The sequence below is a fragment of the Diorhabda sublineata genome, chromosome 7, assembly GCF_026230105.1.
Source record: "Diorhabda sublineata isolate icDioSubl1.1 chromosome 7, icDioSubl1.1, whole genome shotgun sequence".
In the NCBI taxonomy this organism is placed as follows: domain Eukaryota; kingdom Metazoa; phylum Arthropoda; class Insecta; order Coleoptera; family Chrysomelidae; genus Diorhabda; species Diorhabda sublineata.
The window spans coordinates 25,275,581-25,296,272 of NC_079480.1; the positions used below are offsets into that span (position 1 = coordinate 25,275,581).

At 28.9% G+C, this 20,692-nt stretch overlaps 2 protein-coding genes across 2 annotated transcripts; one reads left to right on the forward strand and one right to left on the reverse strand.

Moving 5' to 3' along the window:
* Positions 1–4,936: 4,936 nt before the first annotated feature.
* On the reverse strand, positions 4,937–13,235 carry LOC130446679 (acyl-CoA:lysophosphatidylglycerol acyltransferase 1-like). The gene is made up of 6 exons (XM_056783061.1): positions 12,972–13,235; positions 12,652–12,847; positions 7,689–7,897; positions 7,423–7,637; positions 5,845–6,109; positions 4,937–5,707 (listed from the first exon to the last, which is right to left on the reverse strand). The coding sequence occupies exons 2-6, from the start codon at positions 12,672–12,674 to the stop codon at positions 5,298–5,300; spliced, it is 1,122 nt and encodes a 373-aa protein (XP_056639039.1). The 5' UTR covers positions 12,675–12,847; positions 12,972–13,235; the 3' UTR covers positions 4,937–5,297.
* A 588-nt stretch (positions 13,236–13,823) lies between these two features.
* LOC130447007 (signal recognition particle receptor subunit alpha homolog) lies at positions 13,824–20,254 on the forward strand. The gene is made up of 8 exons (XM_056783596.1): positions 13,824–14,027; positions 14,464–14,863; positions 15,512–15,632; positions 15,689–15,836; positions 15,892–16,329; positions 16,381–16,683; positions 18,434–18,643; positions 19,487–20,254. The coding sequence occupies exons 1-8, from the start codon at positions 13,911–13,913 to the stop codon at positions 19,610–19,612; spliced, it is 1,863 nt and encodes a 620-aa protein (XP_056639574.1). The 5' UTR covers positions 13,824–13,910; the 3' UTR covers positions 19,613–20,254.
* Positions 20,255–20,692: the final 438 nt, after the last annotated feature.

The window sequence follows — 20,692 nt, forward strand, 5'->3', positions numbered from 1 at the left end:
ATTTATTTCGAAAACTCAATCTCTTACCATAATTAACGTATACAGATTGTTCTAAGAAGTGTAGAACCAACTATATTATTTTCAGGATCTTTAAGGCAAGATAATTGAGAAAAAAAAACAAAAAATTCAATTATTTTATTACAAAATGATAATTGGCTTTTCAGTGAAAATTTTATGTACAAAAGTTGTTAAAAACAGAATTAAATTATTATCACTAATATGCAATGGACTTTGTTAATAGTATTCAGCCTCTTTATCGAAATAAAATCTACCCGATTAGAACAGCTTCTTCGAAAAATGAAACACCTACACTAGCAAATTTAAAGGAAAAGAAACTTTCATGAATTTTCATGTGAATAAATTACTATTAAATGAAAATTTGATAATGGCAAGATAACAAATTTTACAGGTGGAGCATGAATAAGAAACCTTCAATGATTAAGTGAGAAAATAATTATTTATGTAACTAGTTATGAAACTAGCGATATTGTTCAATAAGCATAATATTTGCCGAAACGAGCTCCATAAAATATTAATTCGGAGTCAAATGGTGTTAGAAACATTGTTACTATCGAAGCAAACAACTATTTTTCAAAATAAGTAGATAGTGTTCTTACTTTACTATACTTTTATAATATTGATTTTAATATGATTTAGGAAATAAAGTTTTCTACTAAAAATAAAGAAAAAAAGATTTTCGAGCTACAGGTCATAAAACCAGGTATAGGTTTATGTATACAATTAATAATAAAATCCAAAAATGTATTGAGGTTAGGAAGTAGATAGTTCAGTTCTCTCCGATCCTTAACATTGTAAGGACATACCTCCGAAACTTTAAGAAAAATAAAATAATCTTCCAATTGATAACGTATTTAGTTTTTTTTTTTCATAAATACACCGTTACCTTATCCATAATCACAACATATTCCCATAGAAAATATTGTTTTCAATGTTAATAAATCTTAAAATACTATTGGATTGAAACAATGAATTAATAGTCGGTTTAAATAATGAAATAAGTTATGAAAAATGTGACCTAATGTGAGGTAGTGACTTAAAGTGTCACATTTGACAGCGAAATTGGATAAAAAAATAATCAGAGAGCTTGTAGAGAACTTCGGAAAACATTTCCAAATTGAGTTGGACTATTTCACTTACGCGCATACTACAAAAGATTTTCCTATACAGATATTCAATGGAAAATAGAGTGAATTATATAAAAAGTTAGTACTTCAAGTATGTATGTATGAGATAATGCTTTAAATTTGCCGGTGTCTTTTACAACGTTGATATAAATTTTTTTTCTATCAAATTTGTATCATTGCATATAAAAAAAAGGATCCAATATTTATAATTATACATTATTAATAACTAAAATTGTGATATATACATTAAAATGACGAACTTAGTCTAAATAAGGTAATTTTTATATTTAAAAAATTATAATATCATTGTTTTTTTTGTTATATTTGATTAGAAACCTATGAAAAAAATTGGAGCTACCATATTTTTCCCCTGTCAGTCCTGCCACTGTTTTAGTATATTAAATCTGTATTACGTGTCAATTCTCGATAATTTTTAGACGTTCATGGTATATTCTAGATAGATCGGATTCGTTTTCATGTAATAAACAACATTTCAATTACATTTTGAAGCTTTTTAGATCATTCCTGAAATGTTTAGAAGTATCTAAAATAGTCTAGACCCTTTAGGATCAAGTTTATGTAATAAACATTTCAATTGCATTTTATTGCTTTTTAGATCATTACCTAAATCGTTAAACCATCTAGAACAATTTAAAATTGTTTTTTACCAATTTAAAACTCTCTGAACTCAGTTTAAAGCTTGTAATAAACAACATTCAATTACATTTTGTTGCCTTTTAGATCATCATCTAAAATGTTAGAACCATCTAGAATAATTTAAAATCATTTTTTACCAATTTAAAAATCTCTAAACTCAGTTTGAAGCTTTTTATGTGATAAACAACATTTCAATTATATTTTGAAGCTTTTTAGATCACTTCTGAAATGTTTAGAAGTATCCAAAATAATCTCGATCCTTTAGGGTCAAGTTTCTGTAATAAACAACATTTCAATTACATTTTGATGTACTTGACGGAAAAACAAGCCCATAAGGTAAGGTCTGGGGTCAATTATGGTGGTTAGATGGGATAATAGATCATAAAAATTGCAGACAACAATGGAGAATTTATGGAAAATGTTAGGGAAAAAGGTAGGACATTAAAATAAAGCTAAAAGAGTGATTTATTGATTTTGGTAATGTTATATCATAATCTTCAATGACTTTGTGGACCACATCTTTCTAAATTCTCTTTTCACAAAACAAATACTTCTTTCGAGAAGTTCTAAGGTATCTAGAATGTTTTCTTCCATTTACAGATTACAGATAGTCCACAACTCACATAAAATGGTTTGAAGCTTCCATTTTCACAAAGATATCATTCAATTCTTGCAAATATCTTATAATTCGACGCCAGATGATTGAAAAATTTTTCTTGGTACATATTCTGAAGCTTCTTTGACAATTTCCTCCACAGTTGGATGTAGAAGTTGCTTTCAATAACCTTGTGGATCGCATCTTTCTAAATTTTTTTTTCACAAAACAAATACTTCTTTCGGGAAGTTCTTCTAAGATATCTAGAATGTTTTCTTAATGAAAAGCATGAATTTATTCGATCATCGGTACCTCTGCACCTTCGAAAAGACTCTTATCTGATCGCTACACCCAGAAATCGTTCAATATTGTTAAGAATCACTACAAAACCTGCCTTTCTGCGTATAATCCTTTGTATGTATAATAATTATACCAATACTTATTACTGTTTTTAAAATTTATTTTAAATTTTATGATAAAAAATGTAAGTAACGATCCTTTTCTATCGATACCTGATTATTATCGGTTTATTCTTATACATTCATCCATCAGAGTTATTGAAAAGACATTAGAGTGACTAAGAAAACGTTCAATTGTGGCATGGAATTATTCATGATAAAAATTGAAATATCATCCTTAATAATTTTTAAAATAAACTGATGTTTGTAGAATTAATCCCAGGATATTTTCAAAATACTACAATTCTATTCAATTTTTTGAACTTCTTTTAAAGTTATGTAACAACGAAAGAGTTATTGCATTCTCTTGTACAAAGTACAATGTCTTTTTTACCCTGTCTATTTTTATGTATGTCATTTTTCTTTGTGTTTTAAGGCTCATACAATAAATATTCACAATATAAACTAATCGTTATCAATTTTCTCTTTTTTTAAAATACATTTATTAATTTTTAATGATTATATCATCATTTTTTAAGAATATAGGAAAATTGAATCATGAGAATAAATATTTATGTATAAATATAATTTTTTGTAGAATATATTCTCTAATTACCCTAACTTCAGTCCACATAGAATATTTGTATATATTTTTTGGGTAATGATAAGAAAAAAACAATAAACTCCCCATAGTTTGATTACTAGGAGCCGATAAAGAGCTGAAAAGTAACTTTTGGGGACTACAACTCAATTTTCTCCAAGAGAATTACAAAAATGCAAATTTGAGCTTTAGTATGTTGCCAGATAACTATCGGAACTTAAAATCGAAGTACAGAAGGATATCAGTTGAAACTAAATTTAAACGAATCCTTATTTTGATAGAAATTGTTAACTGTTTTTTATAGTACGAAAAGAAACTGAAAAAAGATGTTAAATAAAAATAAGAATTTGTAAATTACAACAGGTTCATAAGATATTTTATCACACACTTTACGACATTTATAATTCGATATTATACATTTTATACAGGCTACTTTGAATTAGAATTAATAACTTTACTGAATATAAATGAGTGCTAATGACGGAGTTCAAATAAACTACTCCTCAACGTTGATAGGTTTCTATAAACAAACAAAGTACTTTGAAACATTAGAGCTTATAGAGTCGAATGAGCTACTGGTAAATGTTATAATTATAGTAACAAATGGATTGCTTTGAAACGCCAAAGTCAAAGTTTTGGTTGAGAAAAAAACCGATTAAAACACCAAATATAGCAAAGTAATTAAAAAAATTTAAATAAAATTCAACTTCGAGGATATGCTGATGACAGAGTAAGAATGAACTACTATTCAACGTTGATAAGCTTCTAGAAAATTGTACTACTATTCAACGTTGATATGCTTCTAGAGAATTGAACTACTTTGTAATGTCGATGACTATATTATTAAATGAAGTACTGGAAAAGTTAGTGTTTATGAGTTTTAGTTTTCAGTAAAAACAAACAAAAATGTAATTTATTTGAATATTGAAGGAAAAAAATCGATAACAAAATCGAAAGATTGCAAAAAAATAAAAACAATTGAATTAAAATTAATCTCGAGGATAACGGGGTACAAATGAACTACTTTTGAACGTCAAAGATAGTGTTTACAGGGCAATAAACAAATGAAGTACTTTGAAACATACAAGTTCAGAGTCGAATGAACTACTTCTAAAAGTGATAATTATACAAACAAATGAACTACTTTGAAAAGTCAAAGATACTGTTTACAAGTCAAAGTTTTGATTTCCAGATAGACAAAAAAATATGTTATTTATTTAGGTACTGGATAAAAACTTATCAACACCGAAATATTGAAAAGACCTTCGAGGATATGCTGATAACAGGGTACAAATGAACTACTCATCAGCTTTGATAGGCTTCTAGACACAAATGAACTACTTTGGAACGTCAAAAACTATACACACTCAATTGAAGTGTTAGAAAAATTTCTTTTCGCAAGTCAAAGTTTTGATTTTCAGAGAAAACAGGAAAAAAATTTCATTAATTTAAATACGAAAAAAGAAAAATCGACATTAAAACCGAAATATTGCAAAATTAAATTAAATTTCGAGGATATGTTGATGACGGGTACATATGAACTTCCTTTCAACGTTGATTGGCTTCTAACGAAAAATGTACTACTTTGGGACATTCAAACTTATGAGTCGAATGAACTACTCGTAAACGTCATAATTATAGAAATAAATGAACTACTTTGAAACATCAAAGTCAAATGAGCCTCATGCCATCATTAATATATCACAAGAATATTATTTTTTTTTTTGACAGTACACTAAGAAAAACTTCGAATACATAGAAATTTTTAGTTGATATTGTACATCAAATATTAAATCACACTCAATATACACCTAGTATATAAAAAAATATATTTTCAGTTCTGTTATTTCTCGAAAATCGATATAATTTTTGAATTTGGTGAAATACTAAATACGGGGATGTTAATAAACAAAATAATTGTAATAGTTGTAAGCTGCCACAAACATCTGTACGTGCAAATAAGTTGAAGCTATAAAAAATACGTGTAATATAGCAAATCTCAAATAATCTTGTACTACAGCCCGACGCGGACCTACACACTTCTTACTATTAAAATCACAAGTAAATGTACCGGTCCGATAGTAGGAATCTAACATTTTTTCTTTCTCCGACCACCTATCGAACACCCATTTAGTAAGATTTTCTGAATCCTGAGGTAGGTCTTTGCAGGGGTATAATCGGTAAAACATAATTGTTTCACAAGCTTCACGATGTCCAAATACTATATGGCTCAGATCTACAGGCCAACCGTTAGGATATGCGATCGTTATATCGAGGACCCATTCGATTTTTGGAATTTCTGTTTTATCACCTGAAAATAAATACAATTACATTTTTATAAAACCACCCCATATTTGCAAATCAATTTCTAAAATAAAATAATATATACGTATTGAATTAGTTATATAAAATAAATAAAATTAATTTGAAAATAAATTGTGGACTCACTATTTTCAGAATTGGAATTATTATTTATGGCGCTCTTTTGACTCAAAGTATCCATTATAACTTGCATAGCTCCAACTCTTGGTAAAGTAACATGTTCAAATTTGGGTAAATTCATTTTTTCGGCATATCTTTGAGATATAGCTTTCCGTTTCCTTAAAAATCCACCTTCGGGAAACAATACCAACCATTTCCTTTTAAGGGGGATGTAATAATTCAACAAATGTTTTCTGAATTCTTGGAGAGATTTTTCACGCTTTGCTTTACCCTGAAATTTGTTTTTATTCATTTGATAACTAAAAATTGTTGTTTAAACAATGAAAAGTAGCAAAACAACTTAATCATCTATCCAATAGAACCTACAAAGCTCACAATTTCAAATCAATTAAAAAATAAACAAAGATAATAGTGGAAAGCTCATAATTAAACTAATAATTTCAAAATTAGCGAAGGAACTGTCTTGAAAAGATTTGGCATTATCTACATAAATTCCAGTTATATAAATCGAGAGAAAAAATAGAGTGCGCTCCCCCTTGAAAAAGTCTCAATAAACAACATAGGAGAGCACATGAGACAACAAACCAGCTCATAAAACGGTAGAAGAGGTTTGCTGATGTTATTAATATAAATTCCAGATAATTTGAAGACACCAACAACTGAAAAATGACTACGTAATGGTTGGAAAACCTAGAGAAAAAATACAGTAGCATTTACCACCGAAGAAGTCTCATCATACTAAATAGGATAGCATATGGGGCTACAAACCAGCTCATAAAACGGCTGAGGAGGTTTGGCAATGTTAGTAACATAAATTCCAGTTATTTTGAAGAGACCAACAACTGCAGATTAACAAGATAATGGTTGGAAAGCCTAGAGAAAAAATACAGTAGCATTTACCACCGAAGAAGTCTTATCATACTGAATAGAAGAGCACATGTGGTTACAAACCAGCTTATAAAACGGTTGAAGAGGTTTAACAATGTTAGTAACATAAATTCCAGTAATTATAAGAGTCCAACAACTGAAGATAAATCCTAGTTAGAGTATGGTAATGGTTGGAAAACCCACAGAAAAAATAGAGCAACATTTCCCTTCAAAAAAGTCTTATCTTGCTACATAGGACACATGGGACTACAAAATAGCTTATAAAACGGCAAAAAAGGTTTGACAATGTTATCTACATAAACTAAGGTAATGGTTGGAGAACTTGAGGAAAAAATAGAGCAGAGTTTCCAACTGAAGAAGTCTCATTAATGTCGCATAAGAGCAAAAATGGGGTAAAAAACTAGCTTTTAAAACTAGATTCTGATAACTATTATCATTAAATAAAATATTAGTACTAATCATTTGAAACCTATTAGATACTATGGAATTGATACTTAAATTTCAAGATTTCTTTTATTGGTTCCACAATCAACTGAAAACATCTGGTTCTGCAGAATTTATGCCTCAAAGAAAAAATGTAAGAATTGATAATTGCCCTATAAAATTAAAATTTATACTAAAAATCAATAAAAACCCTTTTAATATCGAAAAAGTTGCAGAACATTCAAATATGATACAAAAGGGTCAAACACTCACCGACATTATAAAAAAATCCTTGTGCAAGACACTAACAACTCCAAAATTTGTATATTTGAAGACACTGTCCATGATCCACATTATATTTGGTATAATTTGTTTCCTCGGATTGAAACAAGCAAATAATAAAGGCACATCAGCTGTAGATTGATGATTTGCTATTACAAGTGTCCGATCATCTAAACATTCCGTAAGATCATCTCCTAATTCCACAACTGGAAATTTCTGAATAAAAATCTCCAAAATCTTCAAATATTTCAACTTACTGTTATAACCTGCCGAATAACTCCATAATGAAACCATGGCTAAAAGCCAATGGAAAAAATATCCTTCGATCTTCCAATAAACCTCTGGGTTAACTTTTCTGAGTGGTAACAAGAGGAACATCCACATCACATACGTTGGTATTGAATATAAATTATTTATTAAAATAAAGCACAGCCTTAGTATACCTTTTGGTATTTTGTACCAGTCTCTGGAAATCGAAGAAGAAATCATACATATTCTGTATATAATTGAAATTTACTGTTTTTAAAAAAATTATGTATAAAGTTCAAAATATTTCGATAAATTTGAATAGACATAGGTCTCTCCGATCATGAATAATGAATGAATTTGAATTCAGCTTATCACATCAGTCATTCTTCCATCTAGTACTTCTTCCACACTTTAACAACTTTGCCTATCAAAGTTGCAATTAATAAATTTCATATTTATTATGAAAATAAGATTTTTAAACGAAAACCCACCCTTTTAACTGAAGCTATATTCCAAAATCTTCATTTTAAACTTTGACCAAAGCATAATTTCTTACTTTACATTAAAGGATATTTTCGAAAATAGTTATTAAGTAAACTAGGTTGAAATGAATTATATATTAAAATGTAGTTACACTGCTAGGAGGACGTTTTGATAATCAAGTTATTATCTTCAGACATATAACATCACTCAATAAGTCGTGTGAATGACTCACAGATGACGCTGCTATTGTCAAATCCATTTGACGTTTATGGAGTACCAACTTTCTAAAAACTATGTGTGAAGTTTCATGACATTTTAATTAATCAGAAAAAAGTGACAGCCATTTAAGTGAAGATATTTTTGTTATTTTCAAAACAATCGATTCAAAACAATTTCGTATGTTAATTTATAATTGCTTCTCGATGAAAAAAAAAATACTGTACAAGCTCAGCATTGGTTATTTGTTTGCTGAATTTAAACGTGGTCGTACAGACACCGATGATGGTGAACGTTCTGGTCGTCCAATTGAGATGGTTACTCCAGAAAACATCAAAAAAGTCCACAAATTGGTTACAACTCATCGTAAATTGGATTTGCGTGAGGTAGCTGAGGCCGTAAAGATATTAGAAGGCAGTGTTTTTACAATTATGCATGAATTTTGACCATGAGAAAGCTTTTTTTCAAAGTGGGTATCGCGTTTACTCATGATCAAAAACAACAAAGTGTTGATGATTCAGAGCATTGTTTAACCACGTTTACACGTAATGAATCAGATTTTTTGTGTCGATATGTGACAATGGATGAAACATGGATTCCTCACTTCACTCCGGAATCAAAACAATCATCATTTGAGTGCACTGCAGCCGGTGAATCACATCCGAACCGTCCAAAGGCATAACAGTCAGCTAGGAAGGTTATGGCTTCAATACTTAGGGATACGTATAGACTATTTCCAAAAGGGAAACAATCAATAGCGAATATTACATAGATTTGTTGGTTCGTTTGAATGCAAAATTCAAAAAAACGGCCTCATATTTCAAAGAAAAAATCACCTTTTTACCAAGACAACGATGGTTAAATTGAACGAGTTACACTTCGAATTGCTTCCTCATCCAATGTAGGGTCCAGATCTGGCCCCCAATGCCTACTGACTATTCGCTGATCTCAAAAAAATGCTCGGTAAGAAGTTCAGCTCAAATGAAGAAGCAATTGTAGAAACTGAAGCCTATTTTGAGGCAAGAGACAAATCTTTCTACAAGCACGGCATCAAGAAGTTAAAGATGAATTGAAATGATTGTATTGTTCTTGAAGGAGATTAAATTGATGAATAAAATCGATTTTTGACAAAAAATGTGTTTTCTTAGTTAATCAAACGACTTATTGAATGATGTGAATAAAATAAAAGTCGTATCAAAGTTAAAACTTATTTTTAAAATCTTATACCTACTGATTGTATGTAAATACTGAATTATAAAAACAGAATGAACTTTTCGACATTATCTAGTACTCAAAATTGACCTTCGGCGACTTTTAATGGTGTCATGGAAAAGGTCGATATAACAAAGATTAACATAATAATAAAGTTTATCAACGTAACACTACAACTGTTAGTTAATGGAATCAAAACATTATTATGATCACTAAAAAGAACAGTTTTATTTATTTATATCTGTACTTCAAAAACCACAATTTTCAGATGAAACAATTACAAAAATTCTCATTAACCATGAGTAACAACAATTTAAAATGTAAACATTTTTTCTATCTTCAGGTTTGTAAGGAATTCAGTACGTTTTATGAAATAACAATTGCCTAGTTTATTGAAAAATTTAAATTAAATTAATGTCCAACAATTATTTGAAGTATTTAGAATATTGATTATACTGGTAAACACTATTTATGTCACACGAACTTTGTGAAGATTTTTATATATTCTCATTTAAAAAAAATTATTATTTTGTTTCAATCACGACCAGTTTTTTATGATAGCTATTTTCTGACCTCATTTACGTGTTTTTGATTAAATAACTTAATTTAGGTGTCTGTATAACGATTGCATTTATCTAAGTTAGGTTTGTTACATTGTAAATAAAGTATTCTAATAACCCAGTAGTTTTTGTTATGTGAATTAACATCTTTTTTACATCATGTTGTATAACATCTGTGACACTTGGGCTAAACAAGAATCTGCCTTTTAGTATAACAATAATTTGAACGGAACCAAAAGATTACATAAGTGATTGATTCAAACAAAAGGCGTCCAAACATACTGTTCAGTGGCAAAACGTCCTGTACTAAATCAAGGATTCTGTCCCTAGTCCGAAGTTTGTTCTTAGTCAACCTGATATGGTATTTCATGAGAGTGACCCAAGTTATGAACCACTTTCATTGATACAAAGTACTTTAAACGATTTAGTACATAATTTGAATTTGTCTAAACAACAAGCTGAACTTTTGGTGCCTAGATTAAACCATACAGATGATTTAGTCTATTGTAAAAACATTCCTGTAGTGATAAATTTACAAGAAAATGAAGTTCCTTTTTGAAAAGATTGAATACAGTGAAAATATTTGGAAAAATTGTGGAGATTTTAAAGTCATTGCTCATTTGCTTGGGCTACATTTCACAAAATATTTACAGAAAAAGTCATTACACAAAGAAAGTATGGCACAAGCTTAGATAACTTACTCCAGGACAGAAGAATGTTAAAAATGATCCTTCAGTGAATTCTGACAATATATTTTTACCACCGTTGCTTATAAAGTTTGGCCTGATGAAAAATTTTGTAAAAGCTATGCCTAAAGATGGAAGTGGATGCTTATACTTAAAAGACAATCTCAGAGAGGCAAAAATTGAAGGAGTATTTATTTGTTAACAAATACGGGAGCCAATGAAGGATATAAACTTCAAAGAAAAGCTGCATGATTTGGAAAAAATCGCCTGAAAATATTTTGTGAATGTTATCTAGAATTTCCTAAGAAACCATGGAGTAGAAAATTACAGACTTAATTAATGAGCTTTGGGATGTGATATTCTTTGAAAATACATATCCTGCACCTTCATTTGGATTTCTTCCTCAAGAATTTGGGTTCTGGAGTGACAAACAAGGCCATCAGAACATTTCCTTAATAGAAAAACGTTATCAAGGGAAAAAAAGTCCAACTGTTGGAGGCTTAAAAGAGACGCACCAGAAGCCAAACACTCATGAAAATCACGAGTTATTTATTGTATATATGTCTTGATATCACAAAGAGACTTGTTGTTTGGAGGCCATAGTACATTCAAAATTTGGTATAAGTTTTCGTGTGACAAAAAAATTTTGTTGTTGAACTTTCTTAAAATGATAATTAACTAATAGTTTCACATGCATGATTTTTTATTAGAAAAATTTCATGAAATTTCTCAATTATCAATACTGCAGAATTTTTTTTTCTTTTTTATTATTTCATAAAAGTTCCAATATATGTTGTTTTGGAATGAATGAGCCAACAGATGGATTTTTATCAGTTTTATCTCTACTTTTTTCGCCCAATTTAAACTATGATAACATTTTATAATTTTAATAGCACTGGAAATGACTAATTATTGATAGCTAAATTGTTTTATCAAATATAGCCTATACATTATACAAATTATATAAAAATCATTATGGAAAAATGTCTTTTTTCTATTTGTTTAGAAAAGTGTGTTCCAATTTGCAACTTCAGTAAAAGTACACCCATGATTAAATCCTTTGGACCCCCCTCTTAGAATGTAATACAAAATTATATCAGCCTTTTTAATTTCATAAAATCCACACTTGAGGAATTCACATTTTTGATGAAGTGGTGAAATTGAGCAAGAAGTTATCTGCTTTTATTCCACCATTCGTTGAACTTTGTTCATAAGTTTTAAATTACAAAACAAACAGTATAATCAAGTTGGAATTTCTGGAACCGTTAGTGATATTCAAACTGAATACACTGTTTACACCACCACTCACAATTACACCGTTTAACGTGTGTTTTGATAACCAAGTTATCTTCTTCAGAGACTGAAGTGAAGTTCCATCTTAACTATCCATTTGAAACTATAGACAACAATCGTTGAATTTGTAATGTATATCGGTGATAGTGAATTGAATTTTTGAATATATACTTATGAGAATCAATAGCTGAATTGTAGATTTTTTTCTTAATTAATTTATTTTTACGCTCTTAAGCCTTTATAGTGCGTTATAACATTTGATATATTTTGATATAATTAACTTATTGAACATTGTCTAAATGACCTAAACATTAGATTGGTGTACTAACAAATCTATTTTTAGGAGTCCATTGTTTGTTAAATGGACCTTATATGTGAATTATTAACAATTTTAACTAATTTAACCAATTGTAGTGGTATATAACATTTTTTTATTGCATAATTAATAATAATTACGTCCATATAACGTTTATTTATTTTACAAATTATTTATATATAAACAAAAATAAAAGTGGACTTACCTAATTGAATTTCGAACATCCATTTTATATTAATTTTTCACTTTTTACTAAAGTTCATTCCTTAATAATTACGTCACCAGAGCATAAATAAAAGTTTTTCAACAAATTATAACCTGACTTTTGACATCGTTCCTCAAAATAATCGATAATACTATATAAATATGTGTCTCTTATCTTAATTAGATATAATTTGGAACTGAAAAGTGGAATACTACATCAGAATATTTGAATGAAATGATATCCTTGAGAGTAACAACTAGGTATGTTATCAATCATTTAACAAATAACTGTGATGTTAATGAATACAAACTATCACGTACCACACGTTAGAAAATGTATCATAAAATTTTACATCACTCTTATACACAAATACTTAAAACTAATGTACCCGGTTAATACAATCACTCAATTTGACTTGAAAAAGTTAATCCTAAAATATGATAACAACTAAATTCTGTCAAGTGTCTTTTATATAAAATGTCAAATGTCAAAGGAAAAAATCATGCCAAAAGTACATAAAGGATGCATTCCACTAAGCACTCACGACAATCACGTTCACAACGACGTAAACCGACGTAAATTGGAATGGCTAGGGAGGCGTTTTGAGTGTTGAAATAGATATTAACGAATGGCAAAACAGAAAAAATAAAGCAAACAATCAATTGCAACTCGAGATTTATTCTATTTTTAGAACGCCACAGAATTATATTAGTATTAATTCTGTGACGCCACATATAATTCTGTGGCAGCGCTCATAGTGGATGAACTAGTAAATATATTTGAAGTCTCCGTCGGTAATGAAAATTTTTAGATTATATTATTAGTTCCATAGAAAAATAATCACGAAGTGAATGGTATTAAAAAATCTACCTTCAAAATCAAATGCAATTATGGCTATCGAATAAATGAATCAATATAATTTGATTCCTTGAATAGTGTCAGAATTATAGTTATTTTAAAACTATGTTAAAGCAACAATACAATTATATTAGAAATATCTTTTATACACCTCATTTTTTTGAAATCATCATGGTAACATTACATACTATTTGATTGAAAAAAATTTGATCAATTATAAAAAAAAAATAAAATTGTATCATGTTACAAGTTAGGTGATTTGATTCCGAACATATCTTGGCTCTATAAGATGATTGATGAAATTGACATTTATCATTGATGACAGTTTATAACAGTGACGTGCTGAGCACGGGGTGACGACGTGTTTTTCAAAAGATCTATTTGTCCAAAATATAGTAAAGATGCTGGATTTATTTACTATTTTTAGTAAAGGTGGCATAGTATTATGGTGTTTTCAAAGTACAAATCAAATTTTCACTCCTTCTGTGAATGCTTTAATAAAAAATGTGATTTTACAGGTAATTATCCAATATTTCATACAAAATATGTTATTTATTGTCCAAATTTTAATATACCATATGTCTTTCAAATAAGGAATAAAATATTTTGGATTATTTTGAATTTTATTTTCGCGTACATTATTTACTGGATATATTTACTAGAATCTTTATTTATTACAATTTCAAAACAAATTATAATAATTATATATTTAGTAGATGTCTATTAAAATATTTGTAAATTAAAAACGATATGAAACGAAATATGATTGAACTTTGATCTTATTGAAAGCGGAAATAATTAAAAATATTGATTTGTGAGTTCAATATTTAGTATTGAGTTATTTAAAATGATAAGTCCTATGCATACATTTAAAATACATTTCAAGCTGTTGCTGTATATTTTACTCAATTTATTGTAAATATTTGCTTATAGCTATAAAAATATATATTTTAGGAAAGAACAGGTGTCAACTTGTTCGATCATAATGGTTTACAATTGCAATACAAATTAGATAATGAATTTGATTTGGTATTCGTAGTAGCCTATCAAAAGATATTGCAGCTGTCCTATGTTGACAAATTTTTAAACGATATTCACCTAGAATTTAGAGACAAGTACAAAAATGAACTTACCGAGAAGCTGTACTTTCAAGATTTCAATTTTATGGATATTTACAATATGACACTTAGATCCGCAGAAAATTGGGGTAGAACTCAGTTGAAGCAACCTAAACAAATGAGAACTTTTGAGGAGTCTGTTAAATCTAAAAAGACTGTATCTTCAATGATAGAAAGAAAAGGAGAGGAGAAGCCACAGAAACCTAGTAAAAAGAAAGAAGTGAATTTCAGTGAAGGTAAATATACAAAAATATTTATGCAATACATTTCTTATCAATGATAACTGGTATTTATAATTTAATTGAACCTAAAATTCTATTCTTTTCATATCTACTTTATTATATTTGTAAAAAAGTAAATTATTAGTAAACTTGCTAAATTACTGCAAAATGATAATCCCTGGCAATCATTTCAATTCATGGGAAAAAGAAGCTCTCATACAGATTTTCTCCAAGTGGCTGGGGTTGTAGTTATTTGTTTGTGATTTCTGAAAAAATAAAAAAACGAATGACCCTATTGGAATTGCTGAAAAATAAAAAACGACCCTACTGGGATTTGAAGAAAGGAGAAGAAAGGGAACGCTCCCGCCTAAAAAACGATTCTTTCCAGGTTTTGGGATGTATTTGGACAAGGTGCTCTATGTTCTAAGCTAAAATTCTCCATATTTGTCATGAATGATTATTTTCACTTACTTTCTAATAGGATTTTGATTATTACAATGGTGCTCTCAAGATTTTGCATACTTATGTTTTGTATTCAGAATTTTTGTGTTTCCTTTTTTCAATTTTCTACTTTTTAGCAATTTACAATTATATATATTGTAATTTCCCACAAAAAAAAATTTTTCACTTTTTATTTGGATAAAAGTAATTCATGTATTTTAGAAAAAATATTGGCTCCCCCGTCTCCAAAACCTCAAACGAACGGTTTGATTGATGAAGACACATTAGCAGCTAACAGAGCTAAATTAGCTAAAAAAATGCAGAAGAAGAAGCCGGATGTAAAGTAAGTTTTTGTTATATTTCTCAGGTTAAAGTTTTTTAATTATTCATATTTTCTAGAAAAAGTCCCAAAAGTCCACCAATGGAAAAAGCTGGTAAAAAACCGAGAATTTGGGATTTGGGTGGAACCAACAAAGATTTGGAAACATTGGAAAGAACCACAGATCGACCTGAAGATGCCAGAAGTAATTATACTCCAGATGTAGAGGTAACCAAACATCCTTCTTCTCGATAGATTATATAAACTGAATGCTCGATTTTAGATGGTTGGTCAAATGAAAGGGGTAATCAAAGATCTAGAAGTTGAATCATCTGAAGACGAAGATTACGAAGAAGAAATAGAAAATGTACCAATCTCACAAAATAAAACCAGTAAAGGTGGAATGTTTTCCATATTCAGAGGATTAGTTGGATCAAAGAATCTTACGAAATCCGACATGGAACCGGTGTTGGAAAAAATGAAAGATCATCTAATATCCAAAAATGTTGCTGCTGATATCGCTGTGAAATTATGCGATTCAGTTGCTACTAAATTAGAAGGAAAAGTATTGGGTACATTCGATAGTGTAGCTACGACAGTAAAAAATACCCTAATCGAATCTTTGGTACAGATCTTGAGTCCTAAAAGAAGGGTAGATATCCTTAGAGATTGCCTAGAAGCACAAAAAGCTAATCGACCATATGTGATGACATTTTGTGGGGTAATATACTACAATCATTTTTTAATCATTTTTAAATTTATAAATTTCTAGGTGAACGGTGTAGGTAAATCAACTAACCTTGCTAAAATTTGTTTTTGGTTAATTGAAAATAACATGAGAGTTCTAATAGCAGCTTGTGATACATTCAGAGCTGGTGCAGTGGAACAACTTCGAACTCACATGAAATACCTGAATGTCCTTCATCCGCCGGAAAAACACGGTGGGAGACAAATGGTGCAGTTGTATGAAAAAGGATATGGAAAGGACGCCGCTGGTATCGCAATGGAAGCTATCAAATTCGCAAGAGATTCTAAAATTGATGTTGTATTAATCGATACAGCTGGTAGAATGCAGGTAAATATTGATTTTAATAATTTTTGTGTTAGACTCCACGTAGATACAGAAATATGTTTCAAAATAATGTATTTAAGTGGTTTCAAATATTGTTTGAGAGGTTGGAAATTGTTGGTACATTTTTACTTTATAATTTAAAAAAAAATTAGCTCCAAGAAACTTTCCTTCTATAATAAATTTGCCTTATGCTACCTAAAAAATTTTCTAACGAATCTCTCTCTTTCTCTTATGTTTAGGGTTCACGCCAGCATGGCGACATAGCGACAATTGTCGCCAAATCATCAAGAAATGTCGCCAAAATCATACACATCGACGACAAATTTGTCGCCCAAAATATTTTTAAAAAAACCTATGGTTTATATTTACTGTACTGTTTTTGCATAAAAGAATTTATATATGCCGTAAAAATATGTATAAAAGTGTGTGTAGCATGCATATGTTAATTTTTTTACTTTTGTCTACCACGATATATTTTTGGACCACTAAATCATAACTTAGGTGGTCCTTTTGGATCACCAAATTTTCATTGCTAGTGTAAACCCTACTTATGTTACTAACCACTACGGTGTATTTATATTAATCGTTAAAAAAAATTCAATATTTTATTCTTGGCGTAATTTTTTAAGTTAAAAAAGCTAGTTGTGGGTGTATTCAATTAATTTATTATCTTTATTATCATTTTTTAAACTTCAGCCATCACCCCATTATCAACCAGGTCCCCGAGTACCCGCAGTACTAGTATATAGAAACTAAATTGAAAATGATTTTTATAAATGAATGCGACGTTGTACCAAACTTACCTAAAGTGCAAGCTGAGTTGATGTTTGTACTCATCTTCCTCAATTTCTATAGTATTTTACAGCCCCCCAGATTCTTTATCATTTTTTAAAAATATAAAATTTTCCCCATTCGAAAAATTATTCATAAACATTTATTTACATACACAAACTGCAAATTTTACACATAATTATAGAACTAACCTAACCTAACCTGAAATCTGAACAGTTTTTCAAATAATCTTTTAATATTTAACTTTCTTTACTAAAGTCTGAACTTTTCAGGATAAATGAACTTGTTTCGTATATTATTCAATCTCTTACTTGATTCCACTCACTCAATGAAATTAAAGTTGGGTTGTTGTGTTTTGGAGGGAAATCAACTTTTTGTAAAATCCCCATACTTTTCATCCTCCCCTAAAAGTCGAGTTATATTTAAATACAATACTTGTAATATTTTCAGTTGTTGGATGTGGGTTTGGCATCTACCTCAATTTAGTTTGTTCTTTGTCCGAATTCAGTTTTTCTTCTTCGAATTTCACACAGAATCATAAAACTAATCAATTTTCATCTAAAATCAATTATTTTAAGATATTAAGAAGTATTTTGTTTGTATTTTTTTGTGATATAAACTAGTGTTTCCAACTTTTTGGTGCTTGTATTGAACTTTTTATGTTATTTTGTGTATTTTACTTCTAGGTATGTCCTTTTCCATATTTTTCTGTAAATACCATGTCAAATGCTGATTTGAAATCAATCAATAGTAGATACAATTAAGTCTCTATCACTATTGTTATTTTTATTCCAAATAGTCAAGTGTCTTTCACAAAAAATTTTCTTTTGTCTGCATATATTTACATTTTTGGATTTTTTAGTTGGAGATTCAATCACTTTTCTATTTATATACATATTTTTTCTAATATGGAAAAAGAAAATTTCGATACAACTGTGGTTTAAAGTAGTTCTTATTTTAGGATAACGAACCTTTGATGAGGGCATTAACTAAATTAATTAAAGTGAATGAACCAGATCTAGTACTTTTTGTTGGAGAAGCATTAGTTGGAAATGAAGCCGTAGATCAATTGGTAAAATTCAATCAAGCATTAGCAGATTATTCTTCAAGTACAAATCCCCATATCATAGATGGAATTGTGTTGACCAAATTTGATACAATCGATGACAAGGTAATCAAATTATCATTGTTTAATATGAAGTGTGATGAAAAAGTATGGCAAATCATTTTATTGATAACAAGAGTAACATAAAATTTGAATTGATCTTTCAATGTACACAGTTCTTAGTTTCCATTGCGCTTATATTAATTTTGAAATTTGTAACCTCTTTCCGAATAACTATCATATATTCTACTATGAATCAAGAGGTACTTTGTAATGATGAAGAAGAATATTTTTGATTCATCTAGGCTCTTAAGAACAAATAAAACACTAATTTTTTATGGAAGACTCTAATTTTTTATGGAAATTACTAATTTTCTAAGGAAATCACTAATTTTGTATGGAAAACACTAATTATCTATGAAAAAACACTAATTTTCTCTTGAAAACATTTCTGGTGAACAAAAAATTTTTTATGGAAAATGTTAATTTTCTGTTGGAAAACGCTTATTTTCTATTGGAATCTCTAATTTTCCATGGAAAAACATAACTTCCAATGGAAAACACCACTTTACTATGGAAAACGCTAATTTTCTATGGAAATACACCAAGTTATTGACGAAATATCAATTTTTTAGTGGTTTTTCCGATGGTTTTCCCCGTTTTGCATGGTAGCTGGCGCGTATGACAATTTTTTTTTAAATATTTCTCAAAAACTACTCAAAAATCATTACTATCGGTTTTAATCAAATTTAGGTACATCTCCTGGACTATTTATCGCGACACCTAATTTGAAATCAAATGAAAAAAAAACATTTTTAGAATAGAAATCGTGGAATGTCACTATTTTTTATATATCTACATGATAAAAATTTCAAAAAACTAATTATTGATGGTGTTGTCGTTTTTCAGGTTGGGGCAGCAATATCGATGACTTACATAACAGGACAACCGATAGTTTTCGTTGGAACAGGACAAACTTATACGGATTTGAAAGCCTTAAATGCTAATACTGTAGTACATTCTCTCATGAAATAGAAATTTTAAAAGTTGCCTTATTAACCGTAAATTGGAATATAAGTATTTTTTTTTAATTCATAAAATTGTGGCATTTTTAACACGTTGAAGTGGTGATCGTCTTTAGGTTTCGTTCTTGTTCAGCTAGTGCATTTTTTAAAACTATTATTATTTATTTTCTTATTATGTTTACATTCGTAGTAAATTTCAAAAATTTTTGAAAATAAATTGTATATTTAAAGTTTTAAATAACTAATTCATAGTAATTTTTAATTAGAGTAATATTTCAATTAAAATTTATACATTTTTTCATTTCAAACCGATAATTGGTCGAAAACTTAGTTTTGTGAGTTTTTACTTTTTCTATTTTTTATTATTATTACTTAATGTTTTTATCCTTTATTACTAAATATATAAAAATCAATTATTGAAATATTAATTACTCTAATGTATTGATTAAATCGCATCTTTTTTAAAAAATAAAAAATTTATTGTTGAAAGTTCCATTTTTAAAACTTAATTCGGGTGTTTTTGTTAAATGTATTTCTTAATGTTTTTTTTTTCAATTGTTTATCAAATCATGCTCATTGTATATAATGTGGTGATATTTTTGTAACAAACAAATATTTTCGGTTTAAAGTATAAAAAAATTGTTTTCCCAAATTTGCTTTTCATTGCTTCCTTATTCAACCCTTTGGAAGTATATTCGTATGGAAAGTTGAAAATTAACCAAAAGATGAAATTATAAAATAATTAAATGACGGTATCACAAATTGTTTGAAATAAAATTCTATACAAACCTGTTAAGATTTCGGATTTCCTTTTTTTATAACCTCTTTGTTGCAGTTTTCTTTCTGCTGCTTTTGGAAACTGCTTCAATATTTCGACATCTGTAAAACTACGTCCTGCTCAAAAATTACCAAATATTATTTGCTGAAAACTTTTCAGGTAGCTGAAGACTCTCGAGCTTATTGTATACCTGCAGTCTGTAAATTTTTGGCGATGCAAGTGTAGTCCAAATTTTATTTTGACCCGTTGATACAATCACTAAGAAATAAAAAAGTATTTTTCTTTATCTTGTTAAGGTTTGTATAAAAAATC